This window comes from Ambystoma mexicanum, chromosome 1p (genome assembly GCF_040938575.1).
Source record: "Ambystoma mexicanum isolate Mex_15411 chromosome 1p, UKY_AmexF1_1, whole genome shotgun sequence".
NCBI lineage: Eukaryota > Metazoa > Chordata > Amphibia > Caudata > Ambystomatidae > Ambystoma > Ambystoma mexicanum.
In genome coordinates, this window is record NC_090921.1 from 1,020,331,856 (window position 1) to 1,020,354,113 (window position 22,258).

Below are 22,258 nucleotides of genomic sequence, written 5' to 3' on the forward strand. Positions count from 1 at the left end.
AAAGGTAGTCTCTGAATTCCATATCTCTCAGAAGATTACCCTACCATCTTTCTATCCTCCTCCTCACCCGGGGAAAGAGGAAGAGAGGTTACACAGACTAGACCCTAGGAGGGTTTTAAGTTTTTACATTAGTAGACTAGCCAGGATAAGACAGGCAGACCAGCTGTTTGTAGGCTACTCAGGTCACAAGCTGGGGTTACCAATAACTAAGCAGACCATTTCCAGATGGATCATTCTAGCCATTCTGGAATGTTATAAACTGGCAGGGAAAGAGCCCCCTCAAAACCTTAGGGCTCATTCGACCAGAGGTATTGCAGCTTCATCGGCCATCAAAAGAGGCGTGCCGATTAAAGACATATGTGCGGCCGCTACATGGTCGTCTGTCCATACCTTTACACGTTTTTACAATCTGGATTCCTCCTCTACTCAAGAGACTAGGTTTGGAAGGGCTGTACTGCATTCTATTCACCAATAGAAGACAGCGTGAAGTCAGTACTCCCTCCTCCGAATATAGAAGACTGCTATGGGAGCCTATCTAAGATGAGGAATACGTCGGAGGACACAATCCCTTCGAAGAACAAGTTACTTCTTACCTTGTAACGTTCTTTCGACGGGATGTTCCTCCGACGTATTCCTCATCGACCCTCCCATCCATCCCCGCAGTTTTACTTCCCTTGTTGTTGCAGCTTACGCTCCTTCAGGGTGATTAGTCTAGTCCAGACAGTAATACTGTGGGCACAAAACGGAACTGAGCAACGGACGCTGCGCGCGGCCTTTATAGGCAGGATGACGTCGAGCGTCGATACGGCGGCTGTCGAGGGTCATCGACTCGAGGGACGTCGACGCGCAGCGCCCTCTGGAGAAAAAATTTTCCGAGGCCAGCAGAGCTGGAAGGATATATCTAAGATGAGGAATACGTCGGAGGAACATCCCGTCGAAAGAACGTTACAAGGTAAGAAGTAACTTGTTCTTCTAATGTAACTGAGTACTTAACTGCGTTTCACTGGTCAATTAATCAAATGCTATTTTAGGTCTGATAGTGAACGTATATATCTGTTTTATAAAGGTTTGTGCGGCCATATTGGACTAGAGGTTTTCCATGCTTAGTGTGCATTTTAAAGCCCAAATAACATAATTGCATGTCTATACTTAACTGTGTACTTAGAATTATTGGTCCTGCTCCGTATGGACCCATTGTAACCCTTGACCATTCTAATACCCTTCCTGAGACTAAGTCTTGCTGTTTTTCTGCTTTACTTTGATTGAGTTTGTCTAAACTGGCTTTTCCCGGGTTTACCATGAAAGGGTGGTCTCCCAAAACGCTTGTTCACTGCTGCAAAACTTTCTACAGGCATGATTTTTGAAGTCATTACAGTCATTACAGGGACCTAATTTGATTATCTGATGGTGAAAAGTTTGGGAGATCATGGCGTCCGAGAAAATACTGGCCCTACTTTCCACCCCTATATCTCATTAGTGTGGTTCCCTGTTTAAAATCTGTGTAGATTACCTTTAGGACCACATTATTCAAACATGTTTTACTTATGTAAGCTAAAAATTAATTTTAAATGAAGAATAGGGGAAGGTGGAAGTGGGAGAATGGGAATACCACATGTGGAAGCAGAAGCAATGGCCTTGAAATATTCTATGCATTTCCTAATTTGTTCATTTTAGGGAGCAGAGTATCTCTTGTTTTGCTCTTTTGTACTTTTTTGAATTATGAGATGTGTGAGCCTGTGTATCTTGACCTGTAAAAACAACAGACATAATTGGATGCTGGCTGGCTTTCTACTCTTAATAATTTTTTGTATCCTAATACTTTTTGTACAAATTGTTACCGAACTGTATACATGTTGATGACCTAATTTTACCTCAGTTTCTTTAACTAAATTATCAAGAGATGAGATTTGGACCCATATAAAAAGACCAGACAACACGCCTCTGAATAACTTCCGTAGAATCATCTGGTGTCCTTATATCCCAGAAGAGAATGAAGACAGTTCCCTGGAGGAAGGAAACCAAACACTAGCATTGCTGCATGAAGACAGGGTAAGGAAGCAGTGGTTTATTGCTGCCTCACGCTTTGTTTTAAACCAAACTGCTCTTATGTATGGTTGTATCTAAAAATAGACAATCTACTGGATTGTGTCCTCCCACGGATTCCTCATCTTTGATATACAGATATCCTCCTTGCAGTCTGGACAGCAGAGGGTGCTGTGTGGTATAAAGTCGATGACCCTCAACGGTATCCATCCCTGTGCTTGTGTGTAACGTTGATGATGGCATAGATAGCATGCACTGTGCCCATTGCCTCACTTCCGTTTTTCAGCATGCACTGCATACTCAGTTCAACTCACCTCAGTGATTCTTGATACATGTTCTTTGTATTCTTCTGAGTATGTTTACTCCAAAGGCAGATTTTAAGAGGTGTGCGGACTCGAAGATGTCTATCACAAATCCACACAGAATATGCCTCTGGTGCCTCGGTAAGAAGCACAAAGTCATAATGCCAGTCGATAATTACCAAGGCCTTGAAAGTGAGAAGGTCGAAATTAGCCCTAGGTCGGTCGGTTTCAAAAATCTCCTTCCACTACTCATTTGAAGAGGGAATTTTCTGAAGGCAGAAGTTTGACAGGTGACAAATCACCTCAGAGTCTGAGAAACGCTCCCAACACTTTAAGCAGTCGAGGTCTAGGAGCGATTTGTGTCCTTAATCCTTGCCTTGATGAAAAAGATTGAAGAGACACCATTGTTCTCCAGCATTGGATCTTTCATGGATTCACATGCTTAGAATATTCCCCGTCGTCAGACTGGGAACCCTCGGTACACATATATATAGTCATTTCCAATAGGAAAAACTTCTGCCCTATCCCCGTCTGCGTCCTCTACGGGGCCGCCCACGTACGCCCCGTTGGACGTGATGGTATATAAGCCCCGCCCCCGCGGGTCCCTTCAGATTTCAACCGTCTCCAAAGATAGTGGGATCTCCTCGTGTATTTTCTTCAAATACTTATCGATTGTTTCTAACTCCTGCGAGTTTGTCTGTTTGGTCCGCTTCTAACTCCTACGAGTTTTGTTAGTTGGTCTGGCAATAATGTCGGGTAAGCCTCTTTTCCGCCCGTGTGCCACGTGCGGTCTAAAGAAGGTTTATGAAGGGGATGGCCATCTTGACTGCATCTACTGCCTTCACCCCCACCACTCGGCGGACCAATGTGATATCTGCAAGGGGTTTTCCCAAAAAACCCTGAAGGACCGGAATCGGCGACTGGTCTCGTGGCTGAACGACGGCGCTGGAGCGTACCCTCAGTCGGAGGTAGGATCGGTGCGCAGTATCGCCTCAGCGAAAACATCAGAAGCCTCCCGACGCTCACATCCGTCGGAACCTCCGGCCAAAAAATCACGACCTACGGAGAAGGACGTGCCTCGAAGTCATTCCTCTAAGGCCTCATCGAAAGAATCGACGAAGAAATCATCTTCCTCTTCTTCTTCGTCGAAGAAAGATAAGGACAGGCCAAAATCCTCCTCGAGCGATCAAAAAAGATCAGCTACGAGTAGAGAGGCGGATAAACGCAGGGAGAGCTCCGCGAAGGCGGGACCGCCTAAGCCACCTGCAGGCCCTCCGTCGACGACGACGGCGACGATCCAAGTGCCCACTCCGTCACAGTCCCCCTCCTTTCAAACGGGCTCATCGTCGACGACGATTCCCTCGTCGACGGAGTTCCAGGCCTGGAGGCCAGAAGCGTTCGACATGGGGCTACCCGACACACTGCTACAAGAACAGGCAGTTTCGATCGCCTCCAAAGAAGACGACGGCTTCAGAATAGTGAGCCCGGAAGACCTGGGGCTACGGCCCAGATTTCCTTCTGGTGCAACCTGCTCTCAAGTTTTCACCCAGCCTCCAAACGCCCAGGCTACTCTCTCCATGGAGGTACTTTCCTCCTTACACTCGCTCTTGAAGTCCCTGGACGAAAGGCTCCCACCTGTTCCGACGACTCCCCTCGTCGACGAGCCCGGACCTTCACACCGCCCGACTAGATCGGTCGTGGGCCCAACTGCTCCAACAGTCCAGGAAGAAGGTGAGCTCTCGGACTCCCTCTCTGAACAGGGGTCAGCTTCTGATATCTCCCTCTCGCCGTCGAGAGACCCGTCATGGGTTTCGGATGTGGAGGTGGATCCTCCGAAAAGTCCCATTCACCCATCTCCACCGGATGACATAGGGGCCTTCCATTCCATGATGGAAAAGGCCTGCAAGGAGTTCGGTTTGACCCAACAAGAAGAAAAGAAGGACTGCTTCCTCTTTGACCACATGGGCAAGAATAGGCGTTCCGTTTTTTCGATACCGATACTGGACCACGTATGGAAAGAGGGCGTCCAAACCATGCGGCATCCATTCTCGGAACCTGCGGTCAAAGGCCGCGTAGAGAAAAAATTTAAAGTTCCAGATTCGACGCCAAAATGCCTCTCTGCGCAACCCACGCCTGACTCGGTGGTATCGGCGGCGGCGACGAGAAAGGCAAAGGCCCAGCATAAGTGCTCTACCCCGCCGGACTCCGAAGCTAGACGCCAAGACGCTTTCGGTAAGAAGATCCTGTCAGTGGGAGCGTCAACAGTGAAAGCAGCGAACTCCCTGGCAATCATGGCCAGGTATGACAGGGAGATGTGGCACAGACTGGCACCCATTTTGGACCACCTCCCAGAAGAACACAGAAAATCAGCTATGTCCCTGGTTCGTGAAGGAGAAGAAGCCTCGAACCATGCTATCAATATAGCGGTGGACCTGGCAGACTCGGGGTTCAAACAAATTAACAACGGAGTGGTTCTACGACGCCAGGCCTGGCTCAAGTGCACCAACTTTAGACTCGAGGTGCAATATAAGGTCGTCGACATGCCTTTCGAAGGTGACCACCTGTTTGGCGAAAAGGTGGATGAGGCCTTGAAAGGAATGAAGGAGGACTCTGAGACGGCGCGCTCGCTGGGCTCTCTCCAAAGCGGTAAGCCCTTTCGTTCCTTTCGCCCCTTTAGAGGAGCTACGGGAAACGCACGATTTGCGGGATCCAGGGATAGAGCATTCGGGAGGTCTTCATATCCGTCCCAAGGCTATAGACGCGCCTCACAGTCCTCGACCCGACGCAGAAATTTCCAGGCCTCTAAGAGACGTCCCACTTACTCGTCGTCGACGGGAAAACAAAAAGATCAACAATGACGTTCTAGGAGGGAGAGTGTCAAGTTGCGTCGAGGAATGGGAGTCAATTACGACAGATCGGTGGGTTCTGGACACGGTGAGACTGGGACATTCCCTAAGATTCAAATCCAGACCTCCAAGACGTCCACCGATACGCCTGTCTCAACCACACCTAAGCGTCTTGCGTCGAGAGGTTGCGCTCATGCTAAAAAAAGGCGCCATCGAGTTAGTCCCTGCTTCACAGAGAGGCTTAGGGGTTTACTCACGCTGCTTCGTAGTAAAGAAACCAAACGGGAAGTGGCGCCCCATCCTCGACCTACGGGACCTCAACAAAACCCTGCTGAGTCAAAAGTTCAAGATGCTTACTCTACAGGAGGTAATCAGATCGGTCCAAAAGAACGATTTCCTGGCGTCTCTGGACCTCCAAGATGCGTATTTTCACATTCCGGTGCGCACTCACCACAGGAGGTTCCTGAGGTTCCTAGTCGGCCAAACACACTACCAATTTACTGTGCTCCCTTTCGGCCTGAAGTCCTCCCCAAGAACCTTTACAAAGTGCCTAGCACCCGTAGCAGCCTGGCTGCGGAAGGAAGGGCATCACGTTTACCCGTACCTCGACGACTGGCTCGTGAGGGGATCCTCCCCAGCGTCGACCAACGACAGCCTATTGACCACCTTGCGACTGCTACAGCGTCTGGGATTTGCAGTGAACTACGAAAAGTCTTCACTAAAGCCCTCGAAGAGCTTGAAGTTCCTAGGTGCTCAATTCGACACCCACACGGGACTAGTGAAACCATCCCTGGAAAGGTTGTTGAAGATCAAACACCTGACAAGCCAACTTCGTTTACAGAGAAGGTTGTCAGTAAGAAAATATGCGGCTCTCCTCGGCTCCATGGCATCGTGCATCCACCTGGTCGCGAACTGCCGGTTGTTCATGAGACCTCTACAGGAGTTCCTATCAGACAGCTGGAAGCAGGCCACAGGCCGCTGGTCGGACAAGATAATAGTCGACGACGAACGAGTTATCAAAGCCATCCGATGGTGGAAAGTGGCGCGCAACCTGGACAGAGGGGTCCCCCTGCAGGAGCCGGAATTTCAGAACACCATCATTACAGACGCCTCTCTGTCGGGCTGGGGAGCACACATGTCACGTCACCAAACCCAAGGCAGGTGGTCGTCGACCGAATCTCGCCTACATATCAACGTCCTGGAGCTAAGGGCGGTGAGATGGGCCCTGAAATCTTTCCTCCCACACATCAAGGGGTCAAAAGTAAGAGTGCTCACGGACAATACGACAGCTATGTTCTACCTGATAAAACAGGGTGGCACCAGATCCAGGACCCTCTCGAAGGAAGCTCAAAAGATCTGGCATTGGGCTTTAAAACACCACATCTCCCTAGTGGCATACCACCTACCGGGAGCGAAGAACTTACAGGCGGATTCCCTGAGCAGGACTATGTCACAAATACACGAGTGGGAGCTGGACTCCACTCAACTCGGGGAAATCTTCGAAAGATGGGGGACCCCGTCGATCGATCTCTTCGCCACGGAAAGAAACCGAAAATGTGCTCAGTTCGCGAGCAGATGGCCCCAAACAGGCTCCCTGGGGGAAGCGTTCTCGTTTCCGTGGACAGGCAAGTTCCTCTACGCCTTCCCTCCATTTCCCCTCATACGGAGGACGATCCAGGGGATCCACAGGTACAATTGCCGGGTCATCCTAGTGGCCCCGCGCTGGCCGAGGCAACCATGGTTCTCAGACCTCCTTCATCTGTCGCTGGATCAGCCGATACCATTCAGGAAAGTACCGAACCTCTTGTCCAGGGACGAGGGGACCGTGTGGCACCACAATCCGGACAGCCTGAACTTAACTGCATGGCTCCTGACTTCTCGGAGTTCGGGAACCTAAAAGTCTCGACTGATTGCCGAAGGATTCTGCAGGCGGCCAGAGCCCCGTCCACTAACAAATCATATGTAAGCAAATGGAAAAGGTTCTGTATATGGGGTCAAACACAACAAAATATACAACCTTTGGAAGTAACTCCGGAGCAAATCCTCCCGTATCTTCTTCATCTTGCGGAGAGCGGACTGTCATCATCGTCAATCAAAGTACACCTGGCGGCTGTTTCGAGATTTACCAGAAGAAGACAGTCCCCTCCACTATTCAGTGACAGGCTAGTGAAGCATTTCATGAAGGGTCTGTTTAGAACCTTCCCTCCGGAAAAACGGTTCCCACCGTCGTGGAGTCTGAACACGGTTCTAGCTGCCTTAATGAAGCCTCCCTTTGAGCCAATGTCCTCTTCATCTCTACAATTTCTATCTTGGAAACTCGCGTTCCTAGTTGCCATCACTTCGGCTAGAAGAATGTCGGAACTACAGGCACTGGTCATAGACCCTCCATATCTGAGGTTCTTTAAGGACAAAGTTATTTTATCAACTAACCCTTCATTCATCCCAAAAGTACCGTCGGTCTATCATAAGCACTCGACCCTGGTACTCCCTACTTTCTTTGCATCTCCTTCGTCGACGGCGGAGAAGGCTCTTCACACTCTGGACGTCAAAAGGGCGCTAAAATTTTACCTGCAAAAAACGCAAGATATCAGAGCCACCAGACAGCTATTCGTCGCCTACGGCCCCTCGGCTAGGGGTAAGGCTATCTCCAAACAAGGTCTGGCTCGCTGGGTCTCCTCGGCGATTACCCTGTGTCATTCCAAGGCCGGGAGACCTCTACTACATCGTCCCAGAGCCCATTCCACGAGATCGACATCTTCCTCCGTGGCTCTATGGGCAGGAATTCCGCTGACGGACATCTGCCAGGCGGCGGCATGGTCTGTTCCGCACACGTTTACGCGCCACTACTGCCTGGAAAAGCAGCACGCGGATGAGGTACAAATGGGAAGGGCAGTGCTTCGCCACCTTTTTCAATGAGGTAAGCCAAAGTTTCAAGAAGAATGCTGCCTATTATTATTTGGCCTCAGCTGGTTTTTCAGAGTGTATACATGAATGTGCATAGTTTATTGACCTAAACTTAAGTGGTTGGGTAGATATGTGCGCAAGGGGTGCATACTGAGTCATATGACATAGCATTGTATGGCGGAAATCCGTTTCGTATCAGTATAATAAGTTGTTGCTTACATACATGGTGTAAACGGTAGTGTTTGGGGGTGTCTCTACGAATGTAAGTTACATTGCACTCTCACCTCCTTCTTGATGTTACTGCTTTACAATCTATTCTAAGCATGTGAATCCATGAAAGATCCAATGCTGGAGAAGGGAGTAGTTTCTTACCTGTAACTCCATTTCTCCAGCATTGGTATCTTTCATGGATTCACATGCGCCCTCCGGCCTCCCCGGACTGCAATGTGGAAGATTGGTATGTAAGCAAGTTTTCCCCCCGTTATCTTGGAGGGGTCGAAATCTGAAGGGACCCGCGGGGGCGGGGCTTATATACCATCACGTCCAACGGGGCGTACGTGGGCGGCCCCGTAGAGGACGCAGACGGGGATAGGGCAGAAGTTTTTCCTATTGGAAATGACTATATATATGTGTACCGAGGGTTCCCAGTCTGACGACGGGGAATATTCTAAGCATGTGAATCCATGAAAGATACCAATGCTGGAGAAATGGAGTTACAGGTAAGAAACTACTCCCTTCTTCGTCCTCTGAACCTTGCCTGACAAAAGACTGGTACATTTCCCAGATAAGTCTGCCTTAGCAGCCGATTTGGAAGAGTTCAGTCAGAAAATGATGGAGGCGGCCCGTCCTGGTCCCTCGAAAGAGCCAAAAAAGTCTAATGATTCCACTGCGCCTTCAAAAGCCAGCAGGGAATCGTCGAAGGCTTCGACCTGGGCGCCCAAAAGCCAGAGTCCGAGCACCAAATGAGATGCCTAGTCAAATTGCGTTGACAGTGTTGACTACAGGGACAGCATCTAAGGCAAGTCTCTTCATTATCAAAGGATTGAACGTCAAAGTCATCGACATCAAAGTCCTATACCTCGGTTCCAACTTGATAATGTAAGCCGCAATCAATGAAAAACGTTTCCCAGTCTTTTGGAGACATCATACCCTTTTGGATTAAGATCGTATTGGCACACCTAATGTCCTTGAGTTGCTTTCAGATCAATCTCATTTGGTGGACTTGGCTACTTGCCTTAAAGAAGCCAGAGGCTTGGACACTCCAGCTGAAGTGGAATTCACCACACCTGATATAACTGCTCATCCAAGTGCGGCATACAGGACAGTTATATGGTTACTTAATATTTGGCCTGGCGGCATCCTGCACAGGACATAGATCAAGATGACCTTGTGTGTGGGCATCCTTGATAAAGGCGCTCCAAGGGAGCCAGTGCTGCCCTTTCATTCAGCTCTCAAGAACACCATCTTGGAAAACTGGCAACAGCCCAACACCACTCCTGCTGCGGTTAAGGAGTTGGTGAGAAACTATTGACCCTCACCGATTTACCCGGACTTCTTCTCCAGGCATCATACTCCGGAATGTTTGGTACTGCAGTCTGCAACTTCCGCTTCAAGGGCAGCTGCTTACCCAACCATCCCACCTGATATGGATAACAAAAAATACGATGCGTTGGCAAAGAGGGGGTTTTCTGCTGGGAGCATGGCCCTCAAGGCCATTAATGCATCTTGTGCCTTGGCAAAACATACATGCTTTGTAATTTTCTAGGCAGCACATAACATACCTGAAGGAGAGATAAGGGATGGGTTTATCATCATTAGTGATGGCAAGGAGGCAGCATGCTAATCCATGGCTGCACAAGTCTGGATTTGCTTCTGGTGTCCAGTCAAGACTTTTAGACATGCCCTTTGAGTCCAATCTTTTTGGATCAAAGGCTGATGACCGCTTCAGGCTTCTAAGGTGGCTGCAAAATCTTTGGAGTCAGCCATCCATCAGCCACAACAGCAGCAGCATCCACCTTCCCAGGCTTGGAGAAGGTGTTCTTTTTGCTTCTACTTTTCTGTTGGACAAAGAGGTAGAGGTCAGGCTGGCCAAAGAAGGCAACAGATTTTCACATGGCTCTAGAGGCCATGGAGGAAGGAAAGCTCAGAAAGTCACTTCCTCACTATCCTCTGCCACAGCCCCAAAGCCTCTGAGTGCTTTGCGCACAGAACTCCGGTGGGATGCAGGTTGACCTAGCATCTCAAAGAATGGCATTACATTACTTTGGATGCTTGGGCACTTCAGACAGTGACTCCAAGGGTACTGTGTCTCATTCTAAAAAGGCCCCCAGATTGTCGCATGACCGGGTAATCTCTTAGGGAACCACACCTGCTCCTTTTACAGGAGATTCTCTCCCTGCGGGAGAAAGGTGCTGGGAAAGGTTAACGGTAGAGCAATACCAAGGTTGGTACGCCACTTTTTCTGCTTCCCCAAGAAAGACAGAGGACTGTGACCCATCTTGGACCTGAGACATTGAAACAAGTTCCTTAGGAAGGACTGATTGAAGATGGTCACTCTTTCGCAGATCATCCAGTCCCTTTAACTCTAGGATTGGATGTTCACTCTATCTTCAGGATGCTTACTTTCATGTGCTGATAAATCCTAAGCACAGAAAATACCTGATATTCACCATTGTCAGTACTCACTATCAGTTTTGAGTACTGCCTTTCTGGCTGACCTCTTCCTGAGGATCTTGACCAAGTTGATGGCGGTGGTGGCAGCAAATATAAGGCTGGGAGGGATTCACATCTTTCCCTACCTAGACAATTGGCTGATCCAAGCTTGTTCTCCCGAACAGGCTCTAGAACATTTTCAACAACTGCCCCCCCTTTCCACAAATTGGGCTTCTCCCTCAACTTCAGGTCCCAGTTGACACCTTCCCAAAAACTGCACTTAATTGGAGCAGTCCTTGACTCTTCTTCGGGAAAGGCTTCGCCTTTCGAGTTGAGGGCTCAACATATCTTGCAGATTGTGACCAGATTGTGGTTTCAAAACAGCCAACACCTACCTGCTTTCGATTTTCTGAGGTTGCTGGGCCTCATGGCATCCTGCAATTTCTTGGTGCCAGAAACTCCCCATAGGATGAGGTGCCTCCAGGTGGTCCTCAGATCCCAACTGTCACAATTCTCAGGCTGGATGACTGATGACTTTCAGCTCCCGAGCAGGTCACACAGGATCTCCTGTGGGGCAGGGCGGGGGAGGTGGCTATGAGGAGAATGTGATGGTAGGGGAACCTTTATGGCAACCCTGGCCAGAGAGAGAACAGTAATGGTTTTTTTTAATTTTTTTATTTTTTTTTATTTTATTTGTTTTTAGTCGAGATACAAAACAAAAGTAGTATATCGAGACCTTTACAAATGTCGCTTTAACATAAAAACAATCAGATTAAAAAAGAGAACAATAGTAGTAACAATACAACATGGCCGAAAGGTCTTGTCAAATAATGAGCGTACCTCAAATAGATCATTTAGGAACTAAGGTACAGTTTTTCGCATTCATGTATATACAGATTTCAATACCCTTACCTTTCAGTCTAGAAGGTATAAGCTTAGCTCCAGTGTATCAATTCATGCTCTATGAAATTTACAAGTCTTATAGTTTTGATTATGGAAGTATTCGACGAACCCCACATGCATTTGGTCCAAATCCACTCCCGACCCTCAATCGTATTTGCATCTACAAAAGCTTCCAGCATTTTACAACGCGTAATCTCAAAGTAAGTACAGTACAAAAACAAGTGTTTAAGCGACTCATCTGTTTGCATACAAAAACGACATGTTAGCAATGTAACATCCATGCTTTGATTAAACCAGTGCTTCTGTCTGACCTTTGTATATATCAAATCAAGTCTAAACCTCATGAAAGTCTGACATATCATAGGGCAGGGACATAAGGTTAAATATGCCATACGTGGTTCTTGTTTGTGCAAAAATTTATAATACTCTCGAAAAGAAGAGTAGATATCTTCTTGCAGATATTCACCCAATCCAATTCAAGAACTTTCTTTTTGATTTTATCTTGAAAAAGCTCTAGAGCCTCGCATGGACACTCAATGTCATCCATGATCCCCATCATACGTTTTTTCAAATATACTATGGAGGGGGGGATTATTGTTGAGCATCATAGTGTGTAAATCTTCATAGAGTGAATTTCTCGGAGGATATAAAATTTTGGCAAAGTTGGTCAGTAGTCTCCAATTGTATTTGGCCGATCGAGCATTCAGACCCAATTCATGTCTGAGAATCGCATTAGGCATGGATGCCGGTAGACCGAGAGAGTATTTCCACATTTGCCCTTGTAGTTGATCTAATAAGGGGCTCAAATCACAAAGATAAAGCTCCACCCCATACAACAATATAGCCTCAACTTTTTTAGTGTAAAACTCCAAAAGGGGGTATTAACGAAAATTTGCAGATCTTGTAATGCAACACTTTCATTTGACATTTTAGGGTATTAGTTTTAATAGTAAGAATTTCTTTTATTCTTTTAAACGACATTTTTTTTTGTTATGACAAGACCCAGATAAGGCAGTTCCGTGGTTATCATAATTGGCGTATCTTCCACTCTCCATGTAAACTGTCGTACCTTTTTTTTGTTCGCAAGAATAATTATATTAGATTTTTGTGGGTCCACACATAGATTGTTGTTTTTACAATAGCACATAAAACTTATGAGCTTTTGTTGCAACCCAGCCTGAGTGCGGTCAAAGAGTAAGATATCATCTGCATATGCAAGCCACGATAGGGAGAGTGAACCAATACGAATCGGAAACGATTTTCCCTCATCCCAAATCTCGTTGATCTCTGCAAGATAAAAATTAAACAAAATTGCTGCGAGATTGCAGCCTTTTTTAACCCCTATCAACGAAGGTATAGCTTTCGTAAGGGCACCCATCTTATTAATTCTCACTTTAAAGTTTGTTTGATGATGTAACATTTGCGTCAATATGATGAGATAGTGAGGGATCTTCGCTCTTTGAAGTTTGTCCCATAACTTTCCTCTAATAACCAAATCAAATGCAGCTTTTAAATCTAAAGATGCTACAAATATAGGTGTGTATCGGGGGAGGTCGCATGTGCGATAATGTGGGATAGAAGGCTTGCATTGAGTGGAGTACCCATCCCTTTACGGAAACCCACTTGAGATGCACTCAGAGAATTGTTTCTAGCTGCAAAACTTTCTAACTCTCGAAGAATTAGTGAGGCAACGATTTTAGCTGCCACATCAATAATTGCAATTGGTCTAAAGTTATTAGGGTCCGAAATGCTGCCTTTTTTGTGAATAGGTATAATAATAGATGTAAGCCATGAGTCTGGGATCTTCTTCGAGCGAAATATCTCTTGATAAATAGAAAGAAACATGGCCGACCAAAATAAGGGGTCATCTTTGATTAAACAGGGAGGCAGGCCGTCCGGCCCTGGGCATTTGGAACTTTTTAGTCTATAAATTGCCGTGCATATGTCGTTTCTGTCCCATGGACAGGAGTCAGGAATGGATTGAGAGTCAGGAGGATGTTCATCCGCCTTGAATTCTTCGGGTATTGCAAATTTTTGAGAAAAGAATGAAAACCAGGTTGTGCTGTCAATGCAAGATTCAAATTCACGTGTATCTTCTTTATCGAGGGATCTTATCGTTTTCCAGATTTCCTTATTTTTATTATTACATAATAGATTGACAATTCTTTGATTTTGTAGAATCTTTTTTAATGTGCGTGCCTCTAAGTGCGTGTTTATACTGCACAACTATTTTCTGCTTTTGGAGACAATAGTCACTTTGAGACATGCTGAGCCTAGATTTCGTAATCTTCTGAAGATTCAAGGTTTTCGTTTTTTTTAATTCAGCAATGACAGCACAAAAAGTTCTACCTTCTTAATCCGTCGTGTATGACGTGACACTAGATTTGGACAACATTGCTACATGTTCAGCAATCATCCTGCCATTCCAATTTATTATAGCCGCGTTATCAATGCTATTGATGTTATTAGGTTTCCATAGGTCTCTGTTTACCAGGGCCGTTAACCTCCTACAAGTTTTAACAGACCAGTTAATAGAGAGCGTTGGTCTATTGCATTGAATTAGCGCCAATTGAGGAGACCACAGAGAGCGTGTAAAGTAGTGTGGTATCGATGTTGATATGGATGCATGATCACCAAACACAATACCAGAGGAGTCAACCGGAAGAAGTCGGCCCGACAACTCGTAGGATGCAAACATATGATCTATCCATGACTGCTTGTTACCTCTTTTCCATGTGCAATTCTGATGAACGGGGGACACAGACAGTAGGAATATATTCCATGCTTTAAAAAATGTTTTCCACTTCTCCCCTTTACTGCGTGAGGCCTGATAATAAGGCGAATCAATGTTACCAGTATTATAGTTAGAAGCGCATGTTGCATTAAAGTCGCCTCCAATGAATGTTTCCGCCAGGGGCGCTTTGGAAAGAGCTTCAGTGAGCGTCTCTGCTAAAAGTTCATATGATTCCTCTATATTATGTAGCATTGGATTCCAGTAGAGTGAAATCAGAAGCAGATGACCATGTGCCTTCACATCAAAACAAACATCGCAAATAATGAATAAGTCAGTGCTGTATACGTTCTTGATGATACATTTTAAGGTGGTGTCAATCAAGATCATAAGGCCTCCGGAGGGTCTTCCTTCCATGCCCTTCTTTGCATGATGACTGAAGACAGCGAAACCCTCAATTTCTATCTTTTTAAGTGCCATAGTTTCCTGAATAAGCAATATATTCGGGATTTGTAGAAAGTGAGACTTCTCTTTCCATTTTAAAAAGTTATTCATGCCACAACAGTTCCATGACAGAATAACTAAATCATCATTTTATGATGAGTTAATTACAGGCGTTTTACTAACCACTGTTTTGACCAGAGGTTCTAACCATTTTAGCCCATTAAGGGCATTTGTGAGAGCGGCGAGCTGATTCATCATGACATTTTGAGAATTTGTTTGTCCTTGGTTGGTAGTATTAACATCAGAGATCACTGTCGATGGTGAGGGTTGGAATTCCATAAATTCCATTGCAGTTTTTATGTTATCGAATCCTACCATTTCTAACCCAAGAAACAAGAGGTCACTACGATGCTCCCAGATTAGTTTCGCAAGAATAGGAGATATCATATTGGATAGCATTCTGTTATTATTCACTGCAGGTAAACGAATCCACTCTATATCATTTGTTACCAAACTTCGTAAAGGTGGAATTTTAAATAGAAAATTCATGAGAAAAGAACGATTAATCCGTACCATGCCATTGATCTTAGGGTTGCTTCTCCAGCCAATAATATTTTGCATTTCACCGGGATACTATGAAAGTGCACAATAAACTGAGGGATCTGATTTTCATTTAGCTCCTCTTGCACTTTGATTTCACACTCTCCAGTGTTAGAAAATCCCCGGACCACCTGTAGCTGCCCTATCGAAGGGGAGCCTGGTTCCAGGACAATGTTCTCATTGCTAGTTTTCTGCCGTGGCTGATTCAGATCTTCAAGCGTTGGCACACATGGAACAGGTTTTAGTTGAGCTTGGGCAATCTTTAGGATTTGTTTGTCATGCGACTCTGGGGTGTTGTGCCTCTGCATTGCGTTTAATTCCTGTGGATTTCTTCCACTTATATTTGTTTCAACTGTTCGATTGAGGTTTTCTAATGCGCCAGAAACAAGTGCGCACGTTAGCTTAGAGTCTTCGGCATTTTCCATTGAATCAGATCTTACTAAGCCTTCATTGTTACATTTATTTGTGATGTTACGTACCAAGCTGTCGGATTTCTTCGAGGAAATGTCCTTGAAGAAAGCTGTTACCTGAGATTGAACCGTATTTTCAATTCTTGGTTGCAATCCCACCTCCTTAAACGATGGAATGTCCCCCATTCCACTCATTTGTATAGGCCGTTTCAAAGCCATCGTTGCGGTGCCCACAGGGTTGGACCTTACTGGTGAGCTCGATTCACGCCCCTTAGTAGGTTTAATTTGAAGAGCAGTCTTACTTTCATCATTTAATTCATTAAAGTTTAGATTCTGCTCAGTCAACTCTACAGATGTTAATATTTTGGAAGATGCCAATTTTGGGGCTTTATCTTTTGCAAGATCAAGAGCTAGCTCAGGTATTTTTTTCTCGGAGCCCGCAGAATGCCCCTGATATTTTTTTGTCTTCTCTTCAATGCTTTCAAGTGATTTCTTTTCGCACGGCGAGATCCGAAATACATTTTTTCTTGAACATTAATGTGTTCATACGTTGTCTCAATTTGCTTTTCATCTTCAAGTAGTTTCACCAGAGTCGAGGGGCTGTCTGAAATACTGTCAGGCAAGCTTACATTCACTACGGCCTCTCCGCTTTCCGAAGGTAATTTCTCTAAGTTCTTGGTTGTGTTTCCTTGAAATAGCATTGCTTCAATTTGACAGTCTGTCATGCTGAAGTTTTGCAATTTCAAGATAATTGATGTTATTTTCGTTAACTACACAACTAGGTTTTTGGGAATGATCTTGACATTTGTCCTTACACTGCAGTATTTGAGCAAAAGTTGCAGGAATACCATTTGACAGAAACTGGTCTTCAGTAGTTTGTGAGGCAACATTCTTTTTTTCTTCAACTTTGGAAGGGTGACAAAGTTCGTTTTTAACCATTGAGGCTGCTCTAATGTGACATTCTGAAAGATATATGTGACAGGATTCTTGTGCTAGTATATATCCTTCGATTTCTGAGAGTTGAGCTTTATTAGACGCAAGCTCTTTTTTCATCACTTGAAGCAAAAGATATGAGTATTCGTGACCACGGTCAAGCAAGTTCAAGACTCTCATAAAGATAGGTAGGTCACTGAATTTTTGCTCGAGTATTTCCTCAATAGGTATGTCTTGGGATAAAGGTACCTCAGGTACATTCGAGAAGTTAAGTATTGGTACAGATGTATTGAAAGGTTTCTGTTCCGATGTTGTTTTCTTTATTTTGTTAGTGACAGCTGCGTCTTTTACTGGAGAGCTAGTTACGGGAGTTTGAGTCCCAGATTTGGCAATATGATCCCTTTCAGGGCTCATTAGTCTATCAGGGAACTCACAAGATTTATGAAAGGGTACATGCTCTCTCCATGGTCCACAAGTGGATACCGGTGTGGATGGGCCCAACGATAGCTTGACTTTTTTTATCTAAGTCGTGCATAATCACGGGTGCCAACATAGAGATGTCATCAATAGGCAAGTATTAATTCACGTGAATGTCATCAATGATTTTTTGGACGACTTCTGTGTGTTAATCTACGGCAAATGGATCAAGAGTGATGTTTTCATTCGCTACCTTTAAGGAGCACACTTCATTAGTGTCCCAAGATTCCCTGCCGGATTTCAAGTGTTGGTTTAGTGTCAGCACTGTCATTCACTGTGTCCGAATGATTAGACATTGACAGAAAAGATGTCTTTCCATTCAACGAGGGAATGGGAATAATCTCATCAGCATTTCTTTCTTTTTTTTTTTTATTTGCATTTTTTAGGGATTCACACGCGGCAGGCATTTGTGAGGTACACTCCTTCCTCTTTTTCCCGTTTCTAAGCGTGGAATCCATTAGATATGAAAAGAGCAATCCAATAGGCAGACAATATGCACGTGTAGAGACCCTTTACTACACAACTCACCAAACTTTTTACCGTAAGTCATGCAAAATGGGAGATATTACGCCCAACTTACGTGAGTAGGTAAAATACAGGCGCACAAGCACTAACGAGCAGAGTAGCCCCCCAAAAGAAGCGAGGGGAACGACCGCACGCCCACGCTCGCACCGCGAACAGCAAACAGTACTTTCCTGTACTTCCGGGTGCGCGCCCGGGTGCGCTGCACCCCCGGATCTTAAAGGCGCGGCTTGCGTCACAAAAAAGGGAGGGGCTGCTTACTATGGACACACCCTAAAGAGACAAAAATGGTAAAAATCAGTGATGGACTAGTAAGTGTAGTTCAAATCAGCATTTAAGTAATCCTTTAGATAGGTTAAACTACACAACAAGAGATTGGCAAAAGCATGACAAAATGTTTTTCAGCGTCAGCAAAGAGAAGACGTCTAGAGAAGAGCTTTAACGTGCGGGAAGCGCACTCCTTTACAAAGCGATGTAGCTAAGGCGAAAATTAAGTACGCCCACAACCATAGGTTCTTAAAGAGTCACCTCTCAGTCAGGCACAGTGTGCATCACATAAAGACGTCCTCCAGGCGAAGTTTTCGGCAAAGTTCCCACGCGGCAACTGTAGTCAAAAGCAGAGCAGGGCAGGGCACAGCTCCAACGACGTCTTCCCCCAGCAAACAGTACTTTCCTGTACTTCCGGGTGCGCGCCGGAAGTACAGGATGGGTTCTTCCCTCAATGGGTGGGGGAGCTCACGGGAGCAATCTCACAATCCGCTGTCTTTGGTCCCTATCAGATCTAAACATTTTTCACTATATTTTCCAGGCAAGAAGGTACTTTTTGAGGGTTCATCCCTCCTTCCTTCGCAAGGTAGTGTCTGAAGTCCATCTGTCACAAAATGTTACCTTGCCAGCATTTTATCCACCACCTCATCTCTTCAAGGAGGAAGAAAGGTTGCATAGACTTGACCCTAAATGTTTTTACATTTCCAGTTTGGCAAATGTTAGACAAGATGACACATTTTTTGTGGGTTTTACTGTACACAGACTAGGACAAGCCGTGACTATTTGTGTTTGTTTGTTACACACCAAATGCCTGCAGCTGAAGGAAAAGAAACTAAACAAAAAGGTTTTCAGAAGCGTCCCAAATACAAGCAAATGACTATTTCAGTGAAGATTCAAAGGCAAAGTATTCCAGGCAGAAGTGGCCAATACTGGAAAAGATCTGCCGTTACCATTGGCACTTCTTATTCGCGGGCAGGAGAGGAGGCTTGTGTTGGTAGACGTTGGAACTCTTTTAGGCTCATATCTTGTCAGTCTTTTATTTCTTTTTATTCATATATTTACAATACAAAATAGAATAATAATCAAAGCACAATACATCAACTACAAGATATGTATAAAATGAGACAATAGATCAGCAGAGAAGGAAAGAAAAAAAAACATCCTATTCAGAAAAGGTCATTAAATCTCCCCCAAATATTTTCATAAAGAGACAATTTGCATTTCAATTTATAAATCAATTTTTCTGTCCTTGAAAGTTTGTGCACTTAATCCATCCAATCCTCGAACGATGGAGAAATACTGCTTTTCCTTCCCCGAAGTATCAACAGTTTTGCAACAATGGCACCCCTAAAAAGATTTTTTTTGTGGGCAGAACAGAGATCCCCAATCTCAGTCATCTCCAAGTATAATTGTCTTGAAATCTAAATTGGGATCCCCACCGGAAATCTGAATACAAGCATCACAAACCTCAGACTAGAAGCCAGAAACCCTCACACAACTCCACAAGATATGTTCCAAGGAACCAACCGCATGTATACAGCCCCAGCATTCGTCACTATCTATCATCCCTCTCATTTTTAGTTTTTCTGGACACCAATAAACACGATTAAGAATTTTGAGTTGTCTTGTCCTTTCACCTAGGTTCTGAGAACACAAAGACATTTTTGCAAATATTTTGCCAACTATCGGGTGTGATCTCGGAATCACTGCTCCTACTCCAGACATTCCGCAGCGCGTCCTTACCACGATAATTCGACACAATCAACCTGTACACCCTACTTGCTAAACCACCATCCTTGTTCTCAGAAGTCGCAAGAAGAATATCCAAGTTCATAGTATTAGACCAATCAATGTCCCCCACAGACCTCCTCAAACGTCTGTATGCCGAATCTGTCAAATCCCATTTCTCTCTATTCATTTGCGGTCATCCATCGGCCATTCTTCCCAAGATCACCAATCTGTTTAATGCCAACAAGAAATCAGTCAGGCCAAAAAATGTTTTGGTGTTGTCCCTGATCCTAGGATTCAACCAAATAGAAGACTGTAAACTTCTGAAAGCATCCTTACCCAAAAGCGTCAACAATTCAGACCAAGCAGTGCGTAAAGATGACGTGACTAATGAACTGCATCCTCAATCTTTAGTATTAGTAGTCAATAAAGCCTCCTGCCCAGAGGACCAAAGGCATTAGATTCCGCCCGAGCCCACTGATCTGGTTCAGGACACAACAAGGGAATTAAAGTATGAGAAGAAAAGGCCAAATGATGAGCTTTAGAATTTGGTACTCCCAATCCACCCTCACAAACCGGAAGTTGCAGTTTCCATATGCTAAGTCTTGGGGGTTTCTTATTTCACAAAAATTCCTGAATGAGGCGGTCCAAATCTTTCCAATACCGATTACTTATTTTCAAAGGGAGCATACTCGTCACAAAATTCACTTTAGGAGCCAAATTCATCTTAAGGGCGTTAACTTTACCCGATAATGACAGATTAAGAAGCAACCATCTATCAAGATTCATTCTGCACTCCCGACTGATCGCACTCATATTCTCATCCATGAAATCCAGAATCGAGGGTGTTAACCAGATGTCTAGATACCACAATCGCACATCACACCATTTAAATCCCAGTCCAGTCACCAAAGTTTTATCACAGCGAAAAGAAAGAGGCAGAACTTCGCATTGTAGCCAATTCACCTTGTAATCAGAGGATGTGTAAAACTTCATCAAAATACGCATCAAACATGGGAGAGTTTCATCCAAATTTTTAAGGACCAACAAAAGATCGTCCGCATAAAACCACGTTTTCTGTGTGACACCCCAACAGCCCACTCCATCCAAATCAGGGTCATTCTTCAGAGAAATGGCCAACTGCTCAATTGACAGAATAAACAAAAGCGGGGAAAACGGGCATCCCTGACGAGTGCCTCTTTCCAAAACAAAGCCTTCTGATTTGATTCCATTTGTATTAACATCAGCCAAAGGTTTGGACTATAGAAGTTCATTCCATGAAATGAACTCCATCCCGAGATTCATTTCCTTCAAAACCGAAAACAAATAGTCCCAATTAAGCCTATCAAATGCTTTTTCAGCATTGAGGGACAAGATAGCAGCATCACAATCCATCTCATTGGCTTTCTCGAACAATTGCCGACTATTACTGGACGTGCGTCTATTGTTCATAAAACCAGATTGTTCCATACCAATTAATTTCGGAAGAAATGATTCTAATCGTAAAGCCAAAATCTTAGCCAAAATTGTATTATCAGTATTGATGAGACTGATCGGGCGGTAATTAGCCGGATAGTTGCCGTCTTTTCCCTTCAAAAACAGAGAGAGAGAGGCATGTACTGTCAGGTAACACCTTAGCCAATTTACTAGCAACAAACATATCCCTCAAGAGTTCTAGGGCAGAATCAGGAAGAATTTTATAAAAGCCACAAGGAAGTCAGTCGGGACTGGGTGATTTACCAATATTGAATCTAGAAATTGCAATCTTCACTTAATCGACAATGAGATCTGCCGCAAGAAGCTGACACTCAGCATCCGTAATTTTGGGAAGCTGAAGATTACTAAAAAAAATACTTCCCAACACCAGAAATATCAGTCTCATTACGATACAAATCTAAAAAGAAGTCATGGAAAACTAGATTAATCTTTTGCGGATCGAATATAATCCTACCATTCGAATCCATGATGGAAGCAATTGCGGCCTCTGACATTCTCTTTTTCAGTCTATATGCGAGCCACATATCACATCTCACCCTTTTCAAAGTAAGTACAATGTGAATAAAATAAACTATGCTCCGCTCTCAATGTTAAAATATCATTCAATTCCCTTTTAAGTTTCTTCAACTGTGTCAATTTCACACAATCAGACGGGTCAATCATCAAATCCCTGGATATCTCACTACTTTTCAGTTCGAGCCAATCTTGATCTCTCCTTTTTTTTTTTTTCTTTTTACCACTCGATAACCCTATGCATATTCCACGCATACAACACTTGAAAGCCTCCCATGCGTTACAAATACTAATCTCGTCAGAGCGGTTCTCCATAATAAACAAATTAGCCTCAGATGTAATCTTCTCCAAAATATCATCATCCATCAAAATGGAATCATTCAGTTTCCAAGAAAAGCATCTGCGTCACTGGTATTTGAATGCCTAGCGCATAATCACAGGGCCGTGATCACTCACCGAAATGTTCCCTGTATCACTGGAAACATG

At 44.7% G+C, this 22,258-nt stretch overlaps 1 protein-coding gene across 3 annotated transcripts in view; it reads left to right on the top strand.

Annotated features, from left to right (window-relative positions):
* EDC4 (enhancer of mRNA decapping 4) overlaps nt 1-22,258 on the top strand; it is a 2,544,921-nt gene that overhangs the window by 346,357 nt on the left and 2,176,306 nt on the right. For all 3 annotated transcript variants that reach the window (XM_069603831.1, XM_069603839.1, XM_069603847.1), the window contains exon 6: nt 1,899-2,049. In XM_069603831.1, coding sequence (XP_069459932.1) covers nt 1,899-2,049 — 151 coding nt within the window. The remainder of the gene's footprint in view (nt 1-1,898; nt 2,050-22,258) is intronic.